Genomic DNA, 16,640 nt, shown 5'->3' on the forward strand with positions numbered 1-16,640 from the left:
ATAAGTTAAGATGAACTGTTATTAGCATAAGAAGGTAAACCTCAGGTCCACCTCAACCAGCTACAACAGTAAAATGCTACTTACAGATTATGAACCAGTAATAAATCCATTTGTTAGGGGAAATTCTACTTCTACTTTTGCTTTTAATACTTTAAGTACATTTAGCTGATCATATTTAAGTACTTGAGTTAGATTTTGAATGCAAGAATTTAAATTGTAGTATTGCTACCTTAACTAAATTATGTGATTAACATCTACAACTTCTCCAAAAGGCATTAATTAACGCATTTATCAAATGCAGGTACATAAGTCTACACACTAAAGCACGTCTCTCCCGGGGGTCAGACTGGTGAGCACATTCTCCCTCTTAAGGTGGGAGGAGCGTGTTGCACTGGGACGCCGCACGATGCAGCAGTCCCATCAAAACCTCCAGGTCCTCCTCCAGCAGCCGGACCACTGGTATACCTGTAGTATCACCTACGACGCTTGGATTTAAAAAAAAAAGAAAGAAAAAAGAATAAGTGGGGTCAAATCAATCAAATATGATCGAAGCCACTAGGAATCTGAAAGCCGGTGCGACATAGGTAAGGCAATTTACCGGATGCCAGAAGATAATTTAAGTTAATGAGGTTTTTGACATGATAAATGTGTTTGAAATGAAATGGCTTTTCTCTTTCTCTTTGTGCGTAACGGATAGCCGACAACTGGGAGCAGACGCATATTGTTCAGGTGCGTCAATTATATCTAAGAAAAGATAAAGACTGACTTATATTGGGATTTACAGTTAGAGTGATTTTAACTGCAATAACCTTTAACTCCTACGATGTAATGGTTAACTATATATATATATATATATATATATATATATATATATATATATCTCCATAAAAATGTACCATATTTGTTGTTTGTTCATCCATCTGAATTCTGCATTTAAGGTTTGTTGTCTTTTCGTCAAATGAACTTTTGAGTAATGTGATATCTTTTAGGTAGAAAAACATCGCTCCTTCACAGGGAGAGAAAGCTTGCGACTGAACATGCTTCATATTTTGCAGGACAAAAGGGGGGTCTTGCTTGAAATTACGATGCATCTCACAGCGGTGGTCTTAATTCTGGTCGTGACAGGCATCGCCAAAGGTAATCTGAGATTTTGATCGGACCGCTGGGACAGCTGGCAGAGAAACTCTTTTTCTGAAGCGATTCACTCTGAGTGGAAAGAAAGTATAACGAATGAATATTTTATTGCTCTGAATGTTTAATGTGTTATTTTGATTTCTGATTCAAACACGCTGCTGTCCCTTTCTTTCTGTTTCAAAAGGTTGGGAATGCAGCGCAGGGTGCAACACAGAAAATGGATTTTGTGAGAAGCCAGGGAAGTGCAGGTACTAAAACGACCTCAGATTAATGTGATAGCCTATACCCTTTGGGGGTTTCCAACCTTATTTCCATAAATTGTTGAAGCTGTAAATGTTCTTAGAGAAATGCAATAGCAATCCAGCCAACTGGATCCTTCTGTTTTTTTAGAACTGTTTGGGCTTGCAATGTGTTAAGTCAACTGCCAAATCAGCCCTTTGTTTGAACAGTCAAAAGCATTGTTATCCTAACAGATAGCTCAAAAGCTTTTGGTTACAAAGCATGCTCAGTTGGAAATGCTTTCCTGGCAAATGCTACTGAATCTACCAATTATTGCATAATCAAGGACTTTAAAATGTTCATTTTACTTTTACTTTAAGAGAAAAAGCAATGCAGACATTATGGGGACAAGAGCAGGACTGCAGAGCTCTGTGGGTGATATATTAATAGTTCAAGATTGCTCCCTTTCCTCCCCTTTTTCCAGGTGCAAACCAGGGTGGCAAGGAGAGAACTGTGACCAGTGTGTGTCCTTCCCTGGCTGTTTACACGGCACATGTGAGAGGGCATGGCAGTGTATCTGCGAGGAGGGCTGGGTGGGCAGCCTGTGTGACCAAGGTGAGTCTCATTAAGCTCCCTAGACACGCTTTATCTCTATCTGCCTCCTAACACTTCCTGACACACCGGAGTTTAGGGTGAAGTCTCGGAGCCTCGGGGACACACAGGTTCCCACCGAATTAAGCCGGTGTCTGGAGAATATATTTTTAGACAGGCGAAGTTCAAGTAGAAGAGATCTGATTTAGGCAAAAAAAATCATTATGGAAAAAACAGGGTCAATGGTGAAAGCTGAAGCGACACACTAACCGCAGAAATACTCATTATACAAACTCCTGCTTTTGTGCTATTGAGCAAGGCATATGATAAGAACTAAAAAGTGATATGGTGTACCTGTGAAAAATTTAAACGTTAAAGCTGTAAAAGTCACATTTCCATTTCAGACACACCCATTTAAATTAAGCACTTAGTTATTTATTCCTCAATTATTCCTATAGTATCTACAATGAACATTATGGCGTTAAAAATTACTTGCTGCCCCTCAAGCAAAAGAGGAAACAAAGAAAAGATTAAAAGAAGAAAGGGGTTTTTTTTGGTTTCTGGCTTACTTTGACCTCCTTATCAGTGCACACAGTACATCTCTTATTCTGTTTGAGCATATGAGCTGCTTGCCTGTGAAATGTGGCTGGTTATGTTCTCACTTTTGTTCTTGGTGACAAGATGCTGCGGTGGAGAGTGTGAGTGAGAGTGGAAACGAAGAGCAAAAAAAATAAAAACAGGCAGGGAGACAGAGGGATCTAAAAACAGCATTTTTTTGTTGTTTTTTTTCTGAACAACAGATACTCGCCTGTGCTCATCCAGGCCTTGTGCTGGTAATGCCACCTGCGTTGAGACAGGAGAGGGAGGATACCTGTGCATCTGCCCCCATGGCTACACGGGTGAAAACTGCCACCTGAAGAGAGGACTTTGCCTCACAAATGGGTACCAACACCTTTTATTTAAGTTTCTATTTTAAGTAAAGGAATATTAAGATGTATTACAGCCTTGTCTCCATTTGTCATTATTAGGAGTAATAATCAATGGTGTAGTGTCAGCCAACTCTCTCTGTATCGCCAAGGCAGCCAATTGAAAGCACCTCACACTGTGGCTTGTGTATACGCAGCAGTTAGCAGAGAAAATATTGGATGTTCTTTTCCCTTTACTGCACAAAATGTAGCCAGTTTGTTGGTTGTTGTGACTTGCACCCACTGACTGTATAAAACATGGACGTAGTGTCAAAGACGTCATCCATAGGTTGCTGAAGAGTCACTGTGAAGCTCAATGTGGGCAGTTTCTGGCGCCTCCAGCCGTTGCCAGCTTGGCAGTGGCTGACTCTGGCTAATCCAAAAATGGTATGGTCGCTGAAGTACATAGCCACCTTGCTAGTTATATAAAATACCACCTTGTGCACCAAACTTCCTCATACCTAAAAGACTAGATTAGAAAATAGATTGATTGTCAAGTGTCCCAAAACATATAAGACTATTTTCCAAAACACATATATGTCCGTTGGAATGTACACTGACATATGTGACCATTTCCCAAAACGACATGCAAAAATGACATTAAAATGTTAAAAGTTTAACATTCAGAAACTGTTGTGAAAAGGGTCAAAGTTTGCTTAGGTTTAGGCAACAGAACCTCTTGGTTAGGTTTAGGAAAAGATTATGGTTTGGGTTCAAATAAGTATATTATGTAAGTCACATGACTTGAGTAACATAAGGCTGCGTCATCTACAAAATGTTATTTAGCTTAAAACATGTCAAATTTTCTTCCACATGGGACTCAAACCTCAGTTTACTTCACTCATCCATTCACCCAACTGCCATCCTTACACAGATTCGCCCTTTATACTATGTCACCTGAATTCTTCTGCAACTAGAGGTCGCAATCTGACTTAAAATGTAAATATGTGTGATAATAAGTTTCTTTATTAATATTTTCCACAAACTTGAGCATGCTAAAATGTGGGAACTGGCAAGTTACCAACTTTGAGGAACGAAAAGCCCGGCTCTTTATCCCTCGTCGGAAATTCTACTACTACTCTGATGACAGACTTTCCTGGTGTGTAGTGCTATATGACATTGCATAAAAGCAAAGAAGAACATGGTGTACCTGCATTGGGTCCAAGCATCGATTCAACTCAGGGCAGTGGAAATACCTTAAACCTGCAATAACTTTTTCGCCACAGCAGAAACAAGCTGTGAAAATAACTGTCACGTCCAAGGTCCAGGGGCAACATAAAGTGTGGCTCCCCCCACTCCTCCAACTCCGAAGCAAGGCCAGACAACAAAGGGAATTACAAATTAACAGTTTTTATTTATTCCGAGATTGAGCAGAGCCCAGAATAACAAACAAAAAGACTCTTTGCAAAACCTAACTTCTTGTACGGACAATATCTACAAATTTCTATTTTACAACAAAGGCAATTTATTTACACCAATCAAGGTTGTCACAACCAATCTTCAGAATCACTAAATTGTGGTTTCACACACACTAAAGGAGGAGAACAGCTGACAGTGCAGGGTAAATAAAAACAAATGACCATTATGACCCCAGGGTCATAACAATAACATTGACCCAGCTTTTAAGTCGATGTGGCAATTTAGCATATCCAGCCGTTACAAGTAACATATGACTTGTTGTGTTGGTAGTGTATAGTGAGTTTTTTCTCGGAAAAACAACTGCCTCCTGCTGCAGAAAATTATGCTACGAGAGAGAGGTTTGACTAAACCAAAACATTAGACGCAGTTTAAGCTAAAAAATTAGCAGAAACTTTCTATAGATCCATACCACAGAGGGGAGATGAATTTTCAGGTGATAATACTCTGTAGGTTTCTGTAGGAGTGACCCTTTTCACATTGTTATTGTAAATATAAATGTACTGATTACAGCGGTTTAAAAAATGTTAAAAATCAGTTAAAACGTTCAATGGGGATACTGACAGGATTTTAAGTTGATCTTTGTGAAATTAAGGATAATGTAAATTACTGGCCTGTAGCTCTGGTATCATGTAGGTATGTTCACATAAAGTGAAATCTGTAACTTTCTGCATATTTAGGCTAGCCTTTTCTTTGAGTCAGCTTGCAAAACTTTGCAAACAATTAAAGCAAAGTGTGGCTCTACTGTGCTTACATAGCCAAAACTATTTTCCTGCTGGGCATACATTTTGCTTTCACGTCAAACACATGAATGTTGATGTAGAAAAAAGGAATTCCTGGGAATGAACTCTGAAATACAGCAACAGACATGTTTATTGTTCCCTTTCCTTGTTGATAAGCAGACACCTTTTATGGTACTGTACACCTGGGCAGCATCATAAGCTGCATCCCAATTCAGGGCCTGCATCCTTTGAAGTCATCATTTTAAAATTGAATACATCATTATTGCTTGACAAGGCTTTCACATTTCAAACGCTTCTCTATGCACCAGAAATTCAGCCTTCTTTTTCCGGTCTTTAGAGGAAACAACTGATCTATACTTTGCATCTCTCAGTATCCCATATGTTCCGTTTATTCATGGGCTTTGGAAGGATAGCCCAGGGCGTGTGGCCTTTTTTATTCATAAAAACAAATCCAATATAAAAGAGATCCAAATTAAAAAAGCTCTGTGTGAATCCCATACTGATCCCTGTCAATATACACTCACCTAAAGGATTATTAGGAACACCTGTTCAATTTCTCATTAATGCAATTATCTAATCAACCAATCACATGGCAGTTGCTTCAATCCATTTAGGGCTGTGGTCCTGGTCAAGACAATCTCCTGAACTCCAAACTGAATGTCAGAATGGGAAAGAAAGGTGATTTTAAGCAATTTTGAGCGTGGCATGGTTTTTGGTGCCAGACGGGCCGGTCTGAGTATTTCAAAATCTGCTCAGTTACTAGGATTTTCATGCACAACCATTTCTAGGGTTTACAAAGAATGGTGTGAAAAGGGAAAAACATCCAGTATGCAGCAGTCCTGTGGGCGAAAATGCCTTGTTCATGCTAGAGGTCAGAGGAGAATGGGCCGACTGATTCAAGCTGATAGAAGAGCAACTTTGACTGAAATAACCACTCGTTACAACCGAGGTATGCAGCAAAGCATTTGTGAAGACACAACACGCACAACCTTGAGGCGGATGGGCTACAACAGCAGAAGACCCCATCGGGTACCACTCATCTCTACTACAAATAGGAAAAAGAGGCTACGATTTGCAAGAGCTCACCAAAATTGGACAGTTGAAGACTGGAAAAATGTTGCCTGGTCTGATGAGTCTTGATTTCTGTTGAGACATTCAGATGGTAGAGTCAGAATTTGGCGTAAACAGAGTGAGAACATGGATCCATCATGCCTTGTTACCACTGTGCAGGCCGGTGGTGGTGGTGTAATGGTGTGGGGGATGTTTTCTTGGCACACTTTAGGCCCCTTCGTGCCAATTGGGCATCGTTTAAATGCCACGGCCTACCTGAGCATTGTTTCTGACCATGTCCATCCCTTTATGGCCACCATGTACCCATCCTCTGATGGCTACTTCCAGCAGGATAACGCACCATGTCACAAAGCTCCAATCATTTCAAATTGGTTTCTTGAACATGACAATGAGTTCACTGTACTAAAATGGCCCCCACAGTCACCAGATCTCAACCCAATAGAGCATCTTTGGGATGTGGTGGAACGGGAGCTTCGTGCCCTGGATGTGCATCCCGCAAATCTCCATCAACTGCAAGATGCTATCCTATCAATATGGGCCAACATTTCTAAAGAATGCTTTCAGCACCTTGTTGAATCAATGCCACGTAGAATTAAGGCAGTTCTGAAGGCGAAAGGGGGTCAAACACAGTATTAGTATGGTGTTCCTAATAATCCTTTAGGTGAGTGTACACACAATCTATTTGCCAGGAATTTGCCTTCAGGTAGTCAGCAGTCTCTGATAATATGCCACATGAACTGAAGCAATTACTGTAAGAAAGCACTGAGGAATCCAAACAACAGTAGCAAGGTATAAACTACATTGTTTATTTGTGTTAAGAGCCTGGGTATTTTACAGCAGAGCAATACGGATATACATCAGCTATATAGTTTTTACCATTTTTACCCTTAACCAGGTACATCGTGAAGCACCTCTTCATTCTGTGTTAAATTGAAACACTGAAGCTCATACCGTAAAATATTTAATCATGAAACTGCAAGATTACCAAGTGAGCCACATTTACGGTTGACATTTAACACTATTTAAGCCATTAGAGAGCAAATTTCTGGAAATGTTTGACTATGCGAGGTGATGAGAAACACTTGAACGCGTCATTAGTTTTGTCCTCATTTGAGGGGGAAAGGAGCAGGTTCAGCAAGGCCTTCAGGTCCTCTGCAGGACCCACCTTCATGGGTGGCGTCCTTCAAAGTATCTTGCCAGGATTGGCGCGTAGTTGAAGTGTGACAGAATCTCTGAATACAGCACTTGTACAGACCGCTGATGCAAGTAATAACTCTAAGCAAAAGCCACATCTTTAATTTTTTGCTTTTCTTCCAAGACTGTCCACAACAAAAACAGTGGATCATTCCTTTAAGCTCTAGAAACTGCTTCATCGTCTGCTTTTCCACTGCCGAATTACAGACAGGGCTGATCTGTGAAGGAATCCTCTTACTGCCCATCAGATACATTTGAGCCTCTCTGGGGACACAGCTAGCTGACACAACCCCCAGACTGACCCCCAACATGTTTATTCTCTGGCAGGCAGCCTTGTTATTGACATGAACACACCTAGAATTCAATAGCCATACTAAGCCCAGTGTCAGTGAAATGACAGCTCTCCTCCTCTCAAAAATATAATAATTTGAGTCTTATTATAATTTTGACAATGAGATGAGTGGAGCTGTGCTAGTAAGTCATCTCCATTAAAAAAGCCTGCATGAAGTTTCATTAATCAGCTCCTCTAAGAGACACCAGAGATGTCTAAAAAGTATGCCAGAGCTATTATTCTTCTGACTCGCAGAGACAGAATGTTAGGGACTTGTGTAATTACACCAGCTACTATTAGAGATGTTGATTTTTTATATTTTATTCCGGACTTACATCAGTGCACTTAATTTGTGAAGCATGGCTGCATTGATCAGATATGCTGAACATGTGGGCGCAGGGACATTATTGCAGAGGCAAAGCTAAGACTCCTTTTACATCTTGTTACTGGTACAGATTTTTCATTTGCAGAAAATGAATTGCTTTTTTTCAGGGCAAAATGACTGAAATCAGTATCACAAGATTAATAAGGATATTACTTGAAAGTCAATTAATTAGTTGAGTCAGTTTATTTAGAAAATTAAGTAATGCTTAAAGCAACAATGACAAATATTTGGTAGTTTTACAGCCTAATTGTTAGGATATGCTGCTTTTCTCTGTCTTATGATATAGTAAACTGAGTATTTTTGGGTTTTGGGCTATGTTGTTCGGACAAAATGAGCAATGTGATGACGTCACCCTGGGTCTTAATGGGCATTTTTAAAGATTTGACATTTTATAGACCAAAAGGGTGATTAATTAACCGATAAATTAATCGCCTGCATATTTGATAATGAAAATAAGTTGCAGTCCCATGTTACTCTGATATTGATATATATCACAATATGGCAAATGTATGAAAAATCCCATGAAAAAATAATTAAATTCATGTTCAGTGTAAAGAACTGTGATCCTCTGTTAGGGACTATATCATTAAACATTTTGGACACATGTAAAAAAACAATATCAATAACTAATTATTTTATGTTTTAATTACAATTAGCTTTGAAATCACTAAAAAACAGAATTTTGTGACATGATCACATAACCACAATATGTGGTCTATGTACACTAATATTAAAGACTGCAAACACCTACTCCTGACATGCAATTAAAATTGTTGAGGATAAAAAACACACTACAGTTAAATGCTTATTTTCACTGTAGCCTACATTGGAGAAAGAAAATAAGATAATAAGATAATAATCTTCAACAATGTTAAAAACATATCAAACAGATTTTACAAAGATCGTTTGACAACCCTTTACCCTCTGACACATCTGTCTGCTATTGCTTTACGGATATACAGGCCTTGGAAGAGCTTCCTCTCATGGCAAAATTAATTTTAAAAAGTCAGTAAAGTAATAAGGAAGTGGTTTCTTTACAATGCACATGTGTGCATGGAGATAATTTGGGTACAACACTCATTTAAAGCAGTCTGAAACCTTTGATGAGTCAGGGAGAACTGTTTGATGAGTCAGGGAGAACTGTTGTACCGGAGGGTGGCACCATAGTTAAAGTGGCATTGAACTTGTGCCCCCAACAAAACAAATTGCTTTTGACTGCTTTCTTGGAGAAAAATATAGTCTTGACAAATTCAGACCATCCTCCCCAAAAAATATGTCCATCTGTGCAAAAACAGCTTATAACAAAATTTACGTTTATTGTTAGGTGGTGACCTATATTAATATTAGTAATTATGACGAGAGCAAAGGAGGAAGTCAGGTGAGGCAGTATAAAGAGCGACAAAGTCTGCGTAGGGAGGAAACCGGAGACAGCTGATGGTCACTGGTGAAACCAAGACTACATTGACTTTTATGTACATAGGTTAAGTTAAATATGTAGGTTAAGATACTTAAAACTTACTAACATGACTAAGATTCTATTTGTGAATCTTAATATGAATTAATCAATCCAGTACCATCTAGATGAAAAAAAGGTCCCATAAGCGGGCAGATTTTATCTCATTAATATACAATTTTAAATGGCCCTAGGACACTCCCCTGAGGGACTCTGCACATTATGAATTTAGGACTAGAAAGCATCCCATCAACATCCACTTCATGAAATCTACCTGTAAAATAGGACTGGGTCCACTTGGTGTCTGCTTCACTGATGGCTGCTTTATAACCACAGGATAAAATATGCTGTAGTAAAGCTGCACGCTAGATAACACGCCTTATTTCCCCTGCTGTCTATTCACATTGTGTTGCTCTGTCCTCCAGCTCTCCTTGTCAGAACGGAGGCACCTGTATGGATACTGATGGCTCAGCAGCACACTCTTCTTGTATATGTCCCCCTGGATTTTCTGGAGATTTCTGTGAGATAAGCATTGACAGCTGCCAGCCTAACCCGTGCCTCAACGGTGGCAACTGTACAAATCATGGCCTGGCCTTCACATGTGTCTGTCCGCACGGATTCACTGGTTTCACTTGTAATGACAGCACTAGCCTCTCTCCCTGCGCTGGCAGGCCCTGCGCCAATAGTGGCACGTGTGTTGGTCAACCTGATGGAACCTTCCGGTGCGTTTGCCAGAAATGGTTTACAGGTCCCACATGTTCCCTGCAGCACAAGCCGAAGGCCAGGTCCAGGCCGGTTGGCGCAAGGCCTGTGGACCACAGAGTGTTCGCGCTGACTCCGCAGCACTACTCCCTCCCTGCTCACACCTTCCACAAGCTTCTCAGACCGCCTGAGAGAGATCTGCTTAAGATCACCCTAAAGGAGACAGTCCACTCGTCCGGTGTCCTTGTCACCCATGGTCAGCTCGTCTGCTTCGGCATGCTGGCCCTGATCACCTGCCTGGTCATCCTGGGCACAACAGGCATTGTGTTTTTTGGCCGCTGTGAGACATGGCTGGCTAATGCCAAGTACAGCCAGCTTGTTCGGCAGCAAAGGGAACACCTGCTGAGAGAAGCCGGCGCCACGAGCCAGGAAGAGCCGGAGCACTCAGTAAATATCATCCTGCCGGAGAAGATTAGACTCACCAGCTTTGGGAGAAACTACACCTCCATCTGATTAAATCGTCTCTCCCTATTCCCCTCTCCCTCTGGAAGGAGTTTAACCCCTTGATGCCTGAATTTATTTACAATTAAAAAAAAAAGAAAAACATTATGTATGTTGCAAATTAGCGACAACAGGCATAAACGAGAAACCAGTGCTTGCAAAAGGTTCCCAGGTATGTATTGAATATGCGCAGACAGGTATTGGGGAAATACATGTGCTATCTCAGCTGCAGTCTGAAAGGGAGAGGTGTGATGCGAATTTGCGACAATCGGCATTAAGGGGTTAAAATGAATGTCTAAAAATAGCAGGAAGGAAATACTATGACTGTTGTACAGTTCTGTTAATAAAGTCAGACATGCTGGACTACACTGGAGTATATATGAATGTATAGTTCACTGGACTAAGTGGACAACTGTGACCCTGGATTGTAAATATAATTTTAATCATACTGTTGGAAAAACTACCCATTAAAAATGTGTTCAATTATAAAAGATGTTCAACTAAAAAGCATTTTGAAGGCTGCTAAAAAGATGTCATTGTGTTGTATTTCTTAAGGCCATTTTTGACTTCATAACCCTGCTTCACCTTCTTACATATTGATTTGTAATACAATAATGGGGTTAATATAAAAGGAGAAATTATGTTGCCATTGCCTTTTAATTTGTTGTACTGATTTCATAACCATGACTGGAGCTGCAACGATCATAAATTTTGATAATAGATTCATCATTTTAGTCTTTTTTCAAGCAAAAATGCCAAATAGTATTTGGTGTCAGCTTCTCAAATGTGAGGATGTGATGCTTTTCTTTGTCTTATGCGATAGCAAACCAAGTATCTGTGGGTTTTGGAATGCAGGTTGAATAAAACGAAACTACTAACAAAATTGTTCACCTTAGCCTATGGGATATTTTAACGGGCATTTTTCACAATTTTCTGACTTAATCCGCAGATTAACAAACAATTAAGTTTATCGTTAGCTGAAGTCATCCTAACCATCTCCATACAGCATATTGTGAATTTGCTACTTTCTTATCAATGCAAAAATACATTCTGTGAGTTTGTACAGTATGTTCAGTTAAAATGTGTAATTAGACATTACGACATGCTGCCCAAAGAGCTGTAGCCTACTTTCAAATCCTGCAGGTCATCTCTACAGAGCTAGATCATTTTCAAACAACCACCCTCTCTTTTCTCTCTCTGCAGATGTATCACTTTAGTTGTTGGTGTTAAAATTATATACGTAGATGTTATTGAGACATTTTACATATTTCACAGTTACTCAAGATATGCCACTTTCTATTTCAATAGTCATTTATTTGTATCCATGCCATGCAAATCTGTATACCTATCAGTCTCAAACTCATTTGCAATTTCTCAGAGATTTTGTTAGATTTTCAACAATGCTTCTCACTGCCAGTGTTGGAATTACACAGGTCATGCACCATGCATCTCCGAGGCCCGTAATCAATGCTGTGACATCTGTTAAATGAAGCTGGTTTGTCTGATCCTGCATGACGTGGCCACCCACTCCTGACGGAGGGAAAAGTGATTTCAAGAATAGTGAATGTATGGAAAACAATAAAAACACACCCCGTGAATATAAAGTTAAACAAGTAGAACATATTGCATGTAAAATATTGCAAAATATTTGAAAACGTATCAGCTGCAGATTTGAGGGATTAGTGTGGTTGTAGAGTGGGGGGATTTTTCTCTTCCCTCTCACAATAGGACCCCTTCAGCCCCCCATTCAGCCTGTAAGGAGATTCTGTTAATGTGGTGGGTTGTGTTTATCATAATTTCTCTGATAGTGGCTTTTTCTTGTGCATAACATACATTTTAGGTTGTGTGTTTCATTGTGCGGACGTGAAATCTTTATGATTTACAAGTGGCATTTCTACACGGGGGCTTCTACACGGTTAACTGTGACTGTGCCGTTCTAATGAGTATTTTTTTCCGGTCTGGGTTTGCTGTAGTACAGATAATGTTTTGTAGTCTGTTCATTGCATTTAATAAAATAAATAAATCCACCATCTTATTTTGTCTGTCAGATTCATATTAAGTCTATATCTGCAATGAGCTGATACAAAAAGCAGATTAAGACTAGATCAGTTGCCAAGGTCGAATACGCCAGAGGTTTCACAGTGTGCACATGTGGATGCACCACCTGATCTTAAGTCAGTGGAATATCTGCTCTTCTGCTCTGTGATGCTTAACACGTTTCTCACTCAATTCACTGAACATGAACCGTCCCGTGTCTCAGATGGTGTGACAGTTTCAGGTAGCAGTCTCTGTCTCCACCTTGTGGTAAAAGTTATCAACATCACCAGAGGACTTCGTCTTGTCGATCTTTCCCTACAAGACAGTCTGTTCATCCTATTTGTTTTTCAAATAAAACAATTGTATTGCCTGGAAGTAAATAATCAAAAATCTAAGTGGGAAATACAAATGATGTTAACAGCTGCAAATAGTGCTGAATCTACAAATTTTTTTAAAATACTGCACACCTTCATTAGATGTTTGACTGTCTTATCTTCAGTATAATATAGTTCAGAGCACCCTTCGTTGGAATAGACAAGCATGTGCATTGTATGTAGGGGAATAAAGCACAGAATTGGAGAGTGTTAGTGTTGATGGATTTGTACTGAAACTCAGAGTGGTTTGCACCTCGCTGTGTGTGTCTTTTCTTGAGGTTTGACAACATCACATTATGATCTCTGCATTCTTAAACACCCTGCACACTCACTCAGGACTAGACATTTAATATGGAAGATTAAATGTCTAGTCAGGTGTAACCTGGGTGAAGCTATAGTGGGAGTCACTAAACTATGCACTAATAAGAATGATAAAGGCACGGTCAGATTGGGGGTTTTTAGTCTGTAATTTTTATGACCAGCAGGGTGAAACAGGTCAGGGCGTGACTTGACCCATGTCTTTCGTTCTGCACAGAACTCAACCTTAAAACGGGAAATGACAAGGTTCTCCAGTGTCGGGCCAGTTTGAGAGGGGGAGGGGAATGACATCTCATGCAAGATATACTGTTTGTATATACATGGCAAAATAATACTAAAAGCAGCAGAAGAGCAGCGACAGAAGCTAATGTCAGAATGTCAAAAAAATCTAAATCAGCTCTGACCGAAACTTAATGCTTGCTGTTGTAAGTTGTCCCATCCTGACAGGTGCCACAAAACCAAGAGACGGGTGAGGAAGATGTCAATCAAGTACACCTGAACCCACACTGTCCTGAGGAGAGGCCTAATTAAAATACCTGTGTGGCTGAACTATGGCTGTGCAGGGGCTTTAAAATCTACATATTCAAAACTGTTTCTTCTGGCTGCCATTTTGGGACAGAAACGTGCCTTTGAAGCACTAATGTCTTATCAGAAAAACTGTAGCACTTGTATTATATGTTTATAAAACAATTTTTTCTTTGTGTGAATTCCTTTATATATTAAGGAACAAATTCATTTCAACTTGGCCAGTGATTGCAATTAACAAAAGGCCATTCACTGCACAGTGCACACACATTAAATATTTGTGCCACGCGTAGGATTCCTGTGTGGACAGATGTATGCAACAATGACTCTCCCAAGCCCGTAAAGCTTAAATAAATATATTTTGAATTGCTTTAAGGTAGCAGTTTTGCTGTGCTTAGAGAGCAGTGGAGTGGTTATTCTGTGCAATGTGTTTCACTCTCACATTTTGGGAGGTGATGCAGCACCTGGAACTGTGCGAAAAAAAATCATGTAGTCTCAGAGTATGACCACAAGGTGTCATCCATCTGAAAGGATACAGACGAAGGCTGGCTGTAGCCAAGACTTCTGCATGAACTGAAAAAATTCATTGCACTGAAAACACTGTACGAGTTAATTGTGAGTAATCGACTGTTTTTACATATATGGAATTAACACACAAATAAATATTTAATAACATATCTAAAATACCAGAACGTAACTCTAGTTTCAGGATTGTTGTATTGAATATCTCTATTTAGTGTAATTTTAAACCAATATCATGTATAAAAACAACAATACTGCATATCAGTCACAATGTGAAAGCAAACAGCTAATTTCCTGGTTTCCATTTCACTGGTCTTCTGAGCAACAATAAAGACCATCACGGGAGTCAGGGATGGGTGCTGCCTGTCTCATGTAACAGATCATTTTCCACTTTGTTGCTGTACTATTATAGTTCACCGTTTGAGTGATTTTTTTTTCTGCACTACATCCAACCAGTTCTCACTCCAGACTGAACTTTATTGGTACATTTCTCTGAAACTCCTGCTGTGTAACTGCATGTCCATGACCTACAAAAACTAGGCTTAAAAATCTCTGACAGTCCAGTAGCTCTCAATATCTGGAAACGGTTACATAAGTAAAATGAGTTTAACATTAAACTGAATGTTAATCAGCATGGATTGCATATGGATTACAATGTTTTCTTGATGCGGCAACTTGGCAATAAAACCCTCTTAACCGCAGCTAATTCAGTCAATACTTGTAACAACGCTGCAAGGCCTCCGAATAAGCTTTCATGCATAACAGCACTTACAGTTCACTAACACGACAACATGTCTGTATTCCTGGAAAAAAGGCCACAGTATTAAAACCTGCCTCCTGAGTTTTGAAATGTGTCTTTGTGGTTCAGGAGTTTATTTATACCAGTATAAAGAAGACTGTTTAAAGCAAAGTTAAATGTTAACATGTTAAACCTGAATCACACAGGTTTAACTGAAACCTTTTTGTGTGCTGAGGCCCCCGGCTCCCCACCACCAGACATTCACTTGTTGAGTTATGACCCTGGGGAGAGAGGGGCCCTCACCTTCAAAGCTGACCAGAGAAAGCTAAAAAAAAAAAAAAACCCACCTCAGCAGACCCGTTCTGCTTCCTCCAAGTCATAAAACAAAACAGAACAGCTAAAGTTAAATATCCCGCACCCCCGTAGCCCGAGACCCTTAACCCTTTGTTCCAGTCTGCTTCTCCACTGGCAGATGAAACTCAACATCCATGGAAAATCACACATGGAAAGAATACAGATTCAAAGAATTCCAGTAGGGGTTTCTTTTCAGGCGCGCACACTGCAAAGTCATATTTCATTTAGGCAGGTACTCCGTCTGTCAGCTGTTAGCCCCACATTTCATACTGTATGTTTGTGTGTTAAATGTGTTCCAGATGAGCAAAGTAAGGTCACTGTAAACCCCCTGCAGTTACTAGCAACATTTTTTATAATGTTCTCTTTTCTGTTGGTGTGGCTTCAAAACAGTGTTGGCTCGTGAACTATTAAAGTAAAGCAATGCCTACTTGTGACCCACTGCATATTGCATATCTATCATCTATCAGGTCCAAGGTGATCCCCCACCCCCGGTTTTATTAGAATAATATTTAGAGGCCAGAAGAGGTCAAGTTATCAATTAATTCACAAGAAAAAAAGCAAAGATTAGACAAACATCTTTGTTTAAAAATAATTTTGTGTAGCATCGTTTCTTTCTGCTTTTCCATTGATTATCTTCTGGATGAAGAGTATAGTAACAGAAATGACAGAAAAAAGTGAAAATGCCCATCACGCTTACCCAAAACCTCAGGTGGCGTCTTCAAATTGCTGCCGTTTCTTTGGCTAACAGTTTCCAAATTAAAATTTCCGAAGATATTTACAGTCATTTATAAAAGAGAAAAGCAGCAAATTCTCATATTTTAGAAGACAGAACTAGCACATGTCTGGAATTTTTCCTTGAAAATTTACCTATGACCAATTGACTATCAAAATTGTTCATGACTAATCTTCTGTAGACTGACTAATCAATGAATTTGTTTCAGCCAGGTTTCAGCTCTAGTCTTATGACCCCTTAGGAGATCCCAGCATCTAGGTTGGGAACCACTGCTTTAGGGCACAGGTACTGGAATTGTCTGTATCTTAAACTAAAATACAGAAGAAGCTGCTG

The 16,640-nt window shown here is 39.7% G+C and overlaps 1 protein-coding gene across 1 annotated transcript; it reads left to right on the forward strand.

The window, feature by feature from the left end:
• Positions 1-403: 403 nt before the first annotated feature.
• Positions 404-11,236, forward strand: LOC119909845 (protein delta homolog 1). Its single transcript, XM_038728096.1, has 7 exons — positions 404-584; positions 698-729; positions 1,056-1,137; positions 1,319-1,382; positions 1,838-1,968; positions 2,745-2,886; positions 9,928-11,236. The coding sequence occupies exons 3-7, from the start codon at positions 1,086-1,088 to the stop codon at positions 10,715-10,717; spliced, it is 1,179 nt and encodes a 392-aa protein (XP_038584024.1). The 5' UTR covers positions 404-584; positions 698-729; positions 1,056-1,085; the 3' UTR covers positions 10,718-11,236.
• The last annotated feature ends 5,404 nt before the right edge of the window (positions 11,237-16,640 follow it).

This window comes from Micropterus salmoides, unplaced genomic scaffold (genome assembly GCF_014851395.1).
Source record: "Micropterus salmoides isolate LMB-PRFRI ecotype aquatic unplaced genomic scaffold, ASM1485139v1 Ms_hic_scaffold_19, whole genome shotgun sequence".
NCBI lineage: Eukaryota > Metazoa > Chordata > Actinopteri > Centrarchiformes > Centrarchidae > Micropterus > Micropterus salmoides.

What these genes read in the sequence shown, in the direction of transcription:
- LOC119909845 (XM_038728096.1), top strand. Translation starts at nt 1,086, where the DNA reads ATGCATCTCACAGCGGTGGTCTTAATTCTGGTCGTGACAGGCATCGCC. An exon ending in CGTGACAGGCATCGCCAAAG is followed by an intron (nt 1,138 to 1,318) that starts GTAATCTGAGAT and finishes CTGTTTCAAAAG; the next exon opens with GTTGGGAATGCAGCGCAGGG. An exon ending in GAGAAGCCAGGGAAGTGCAG is followed by an intron (nt 1,383 to 1,837) that starts GTACTAAAACGA and finishes CCCTTTTTCCAG; the next exon opens with GTGCAAACCAGGGTGGCAAG.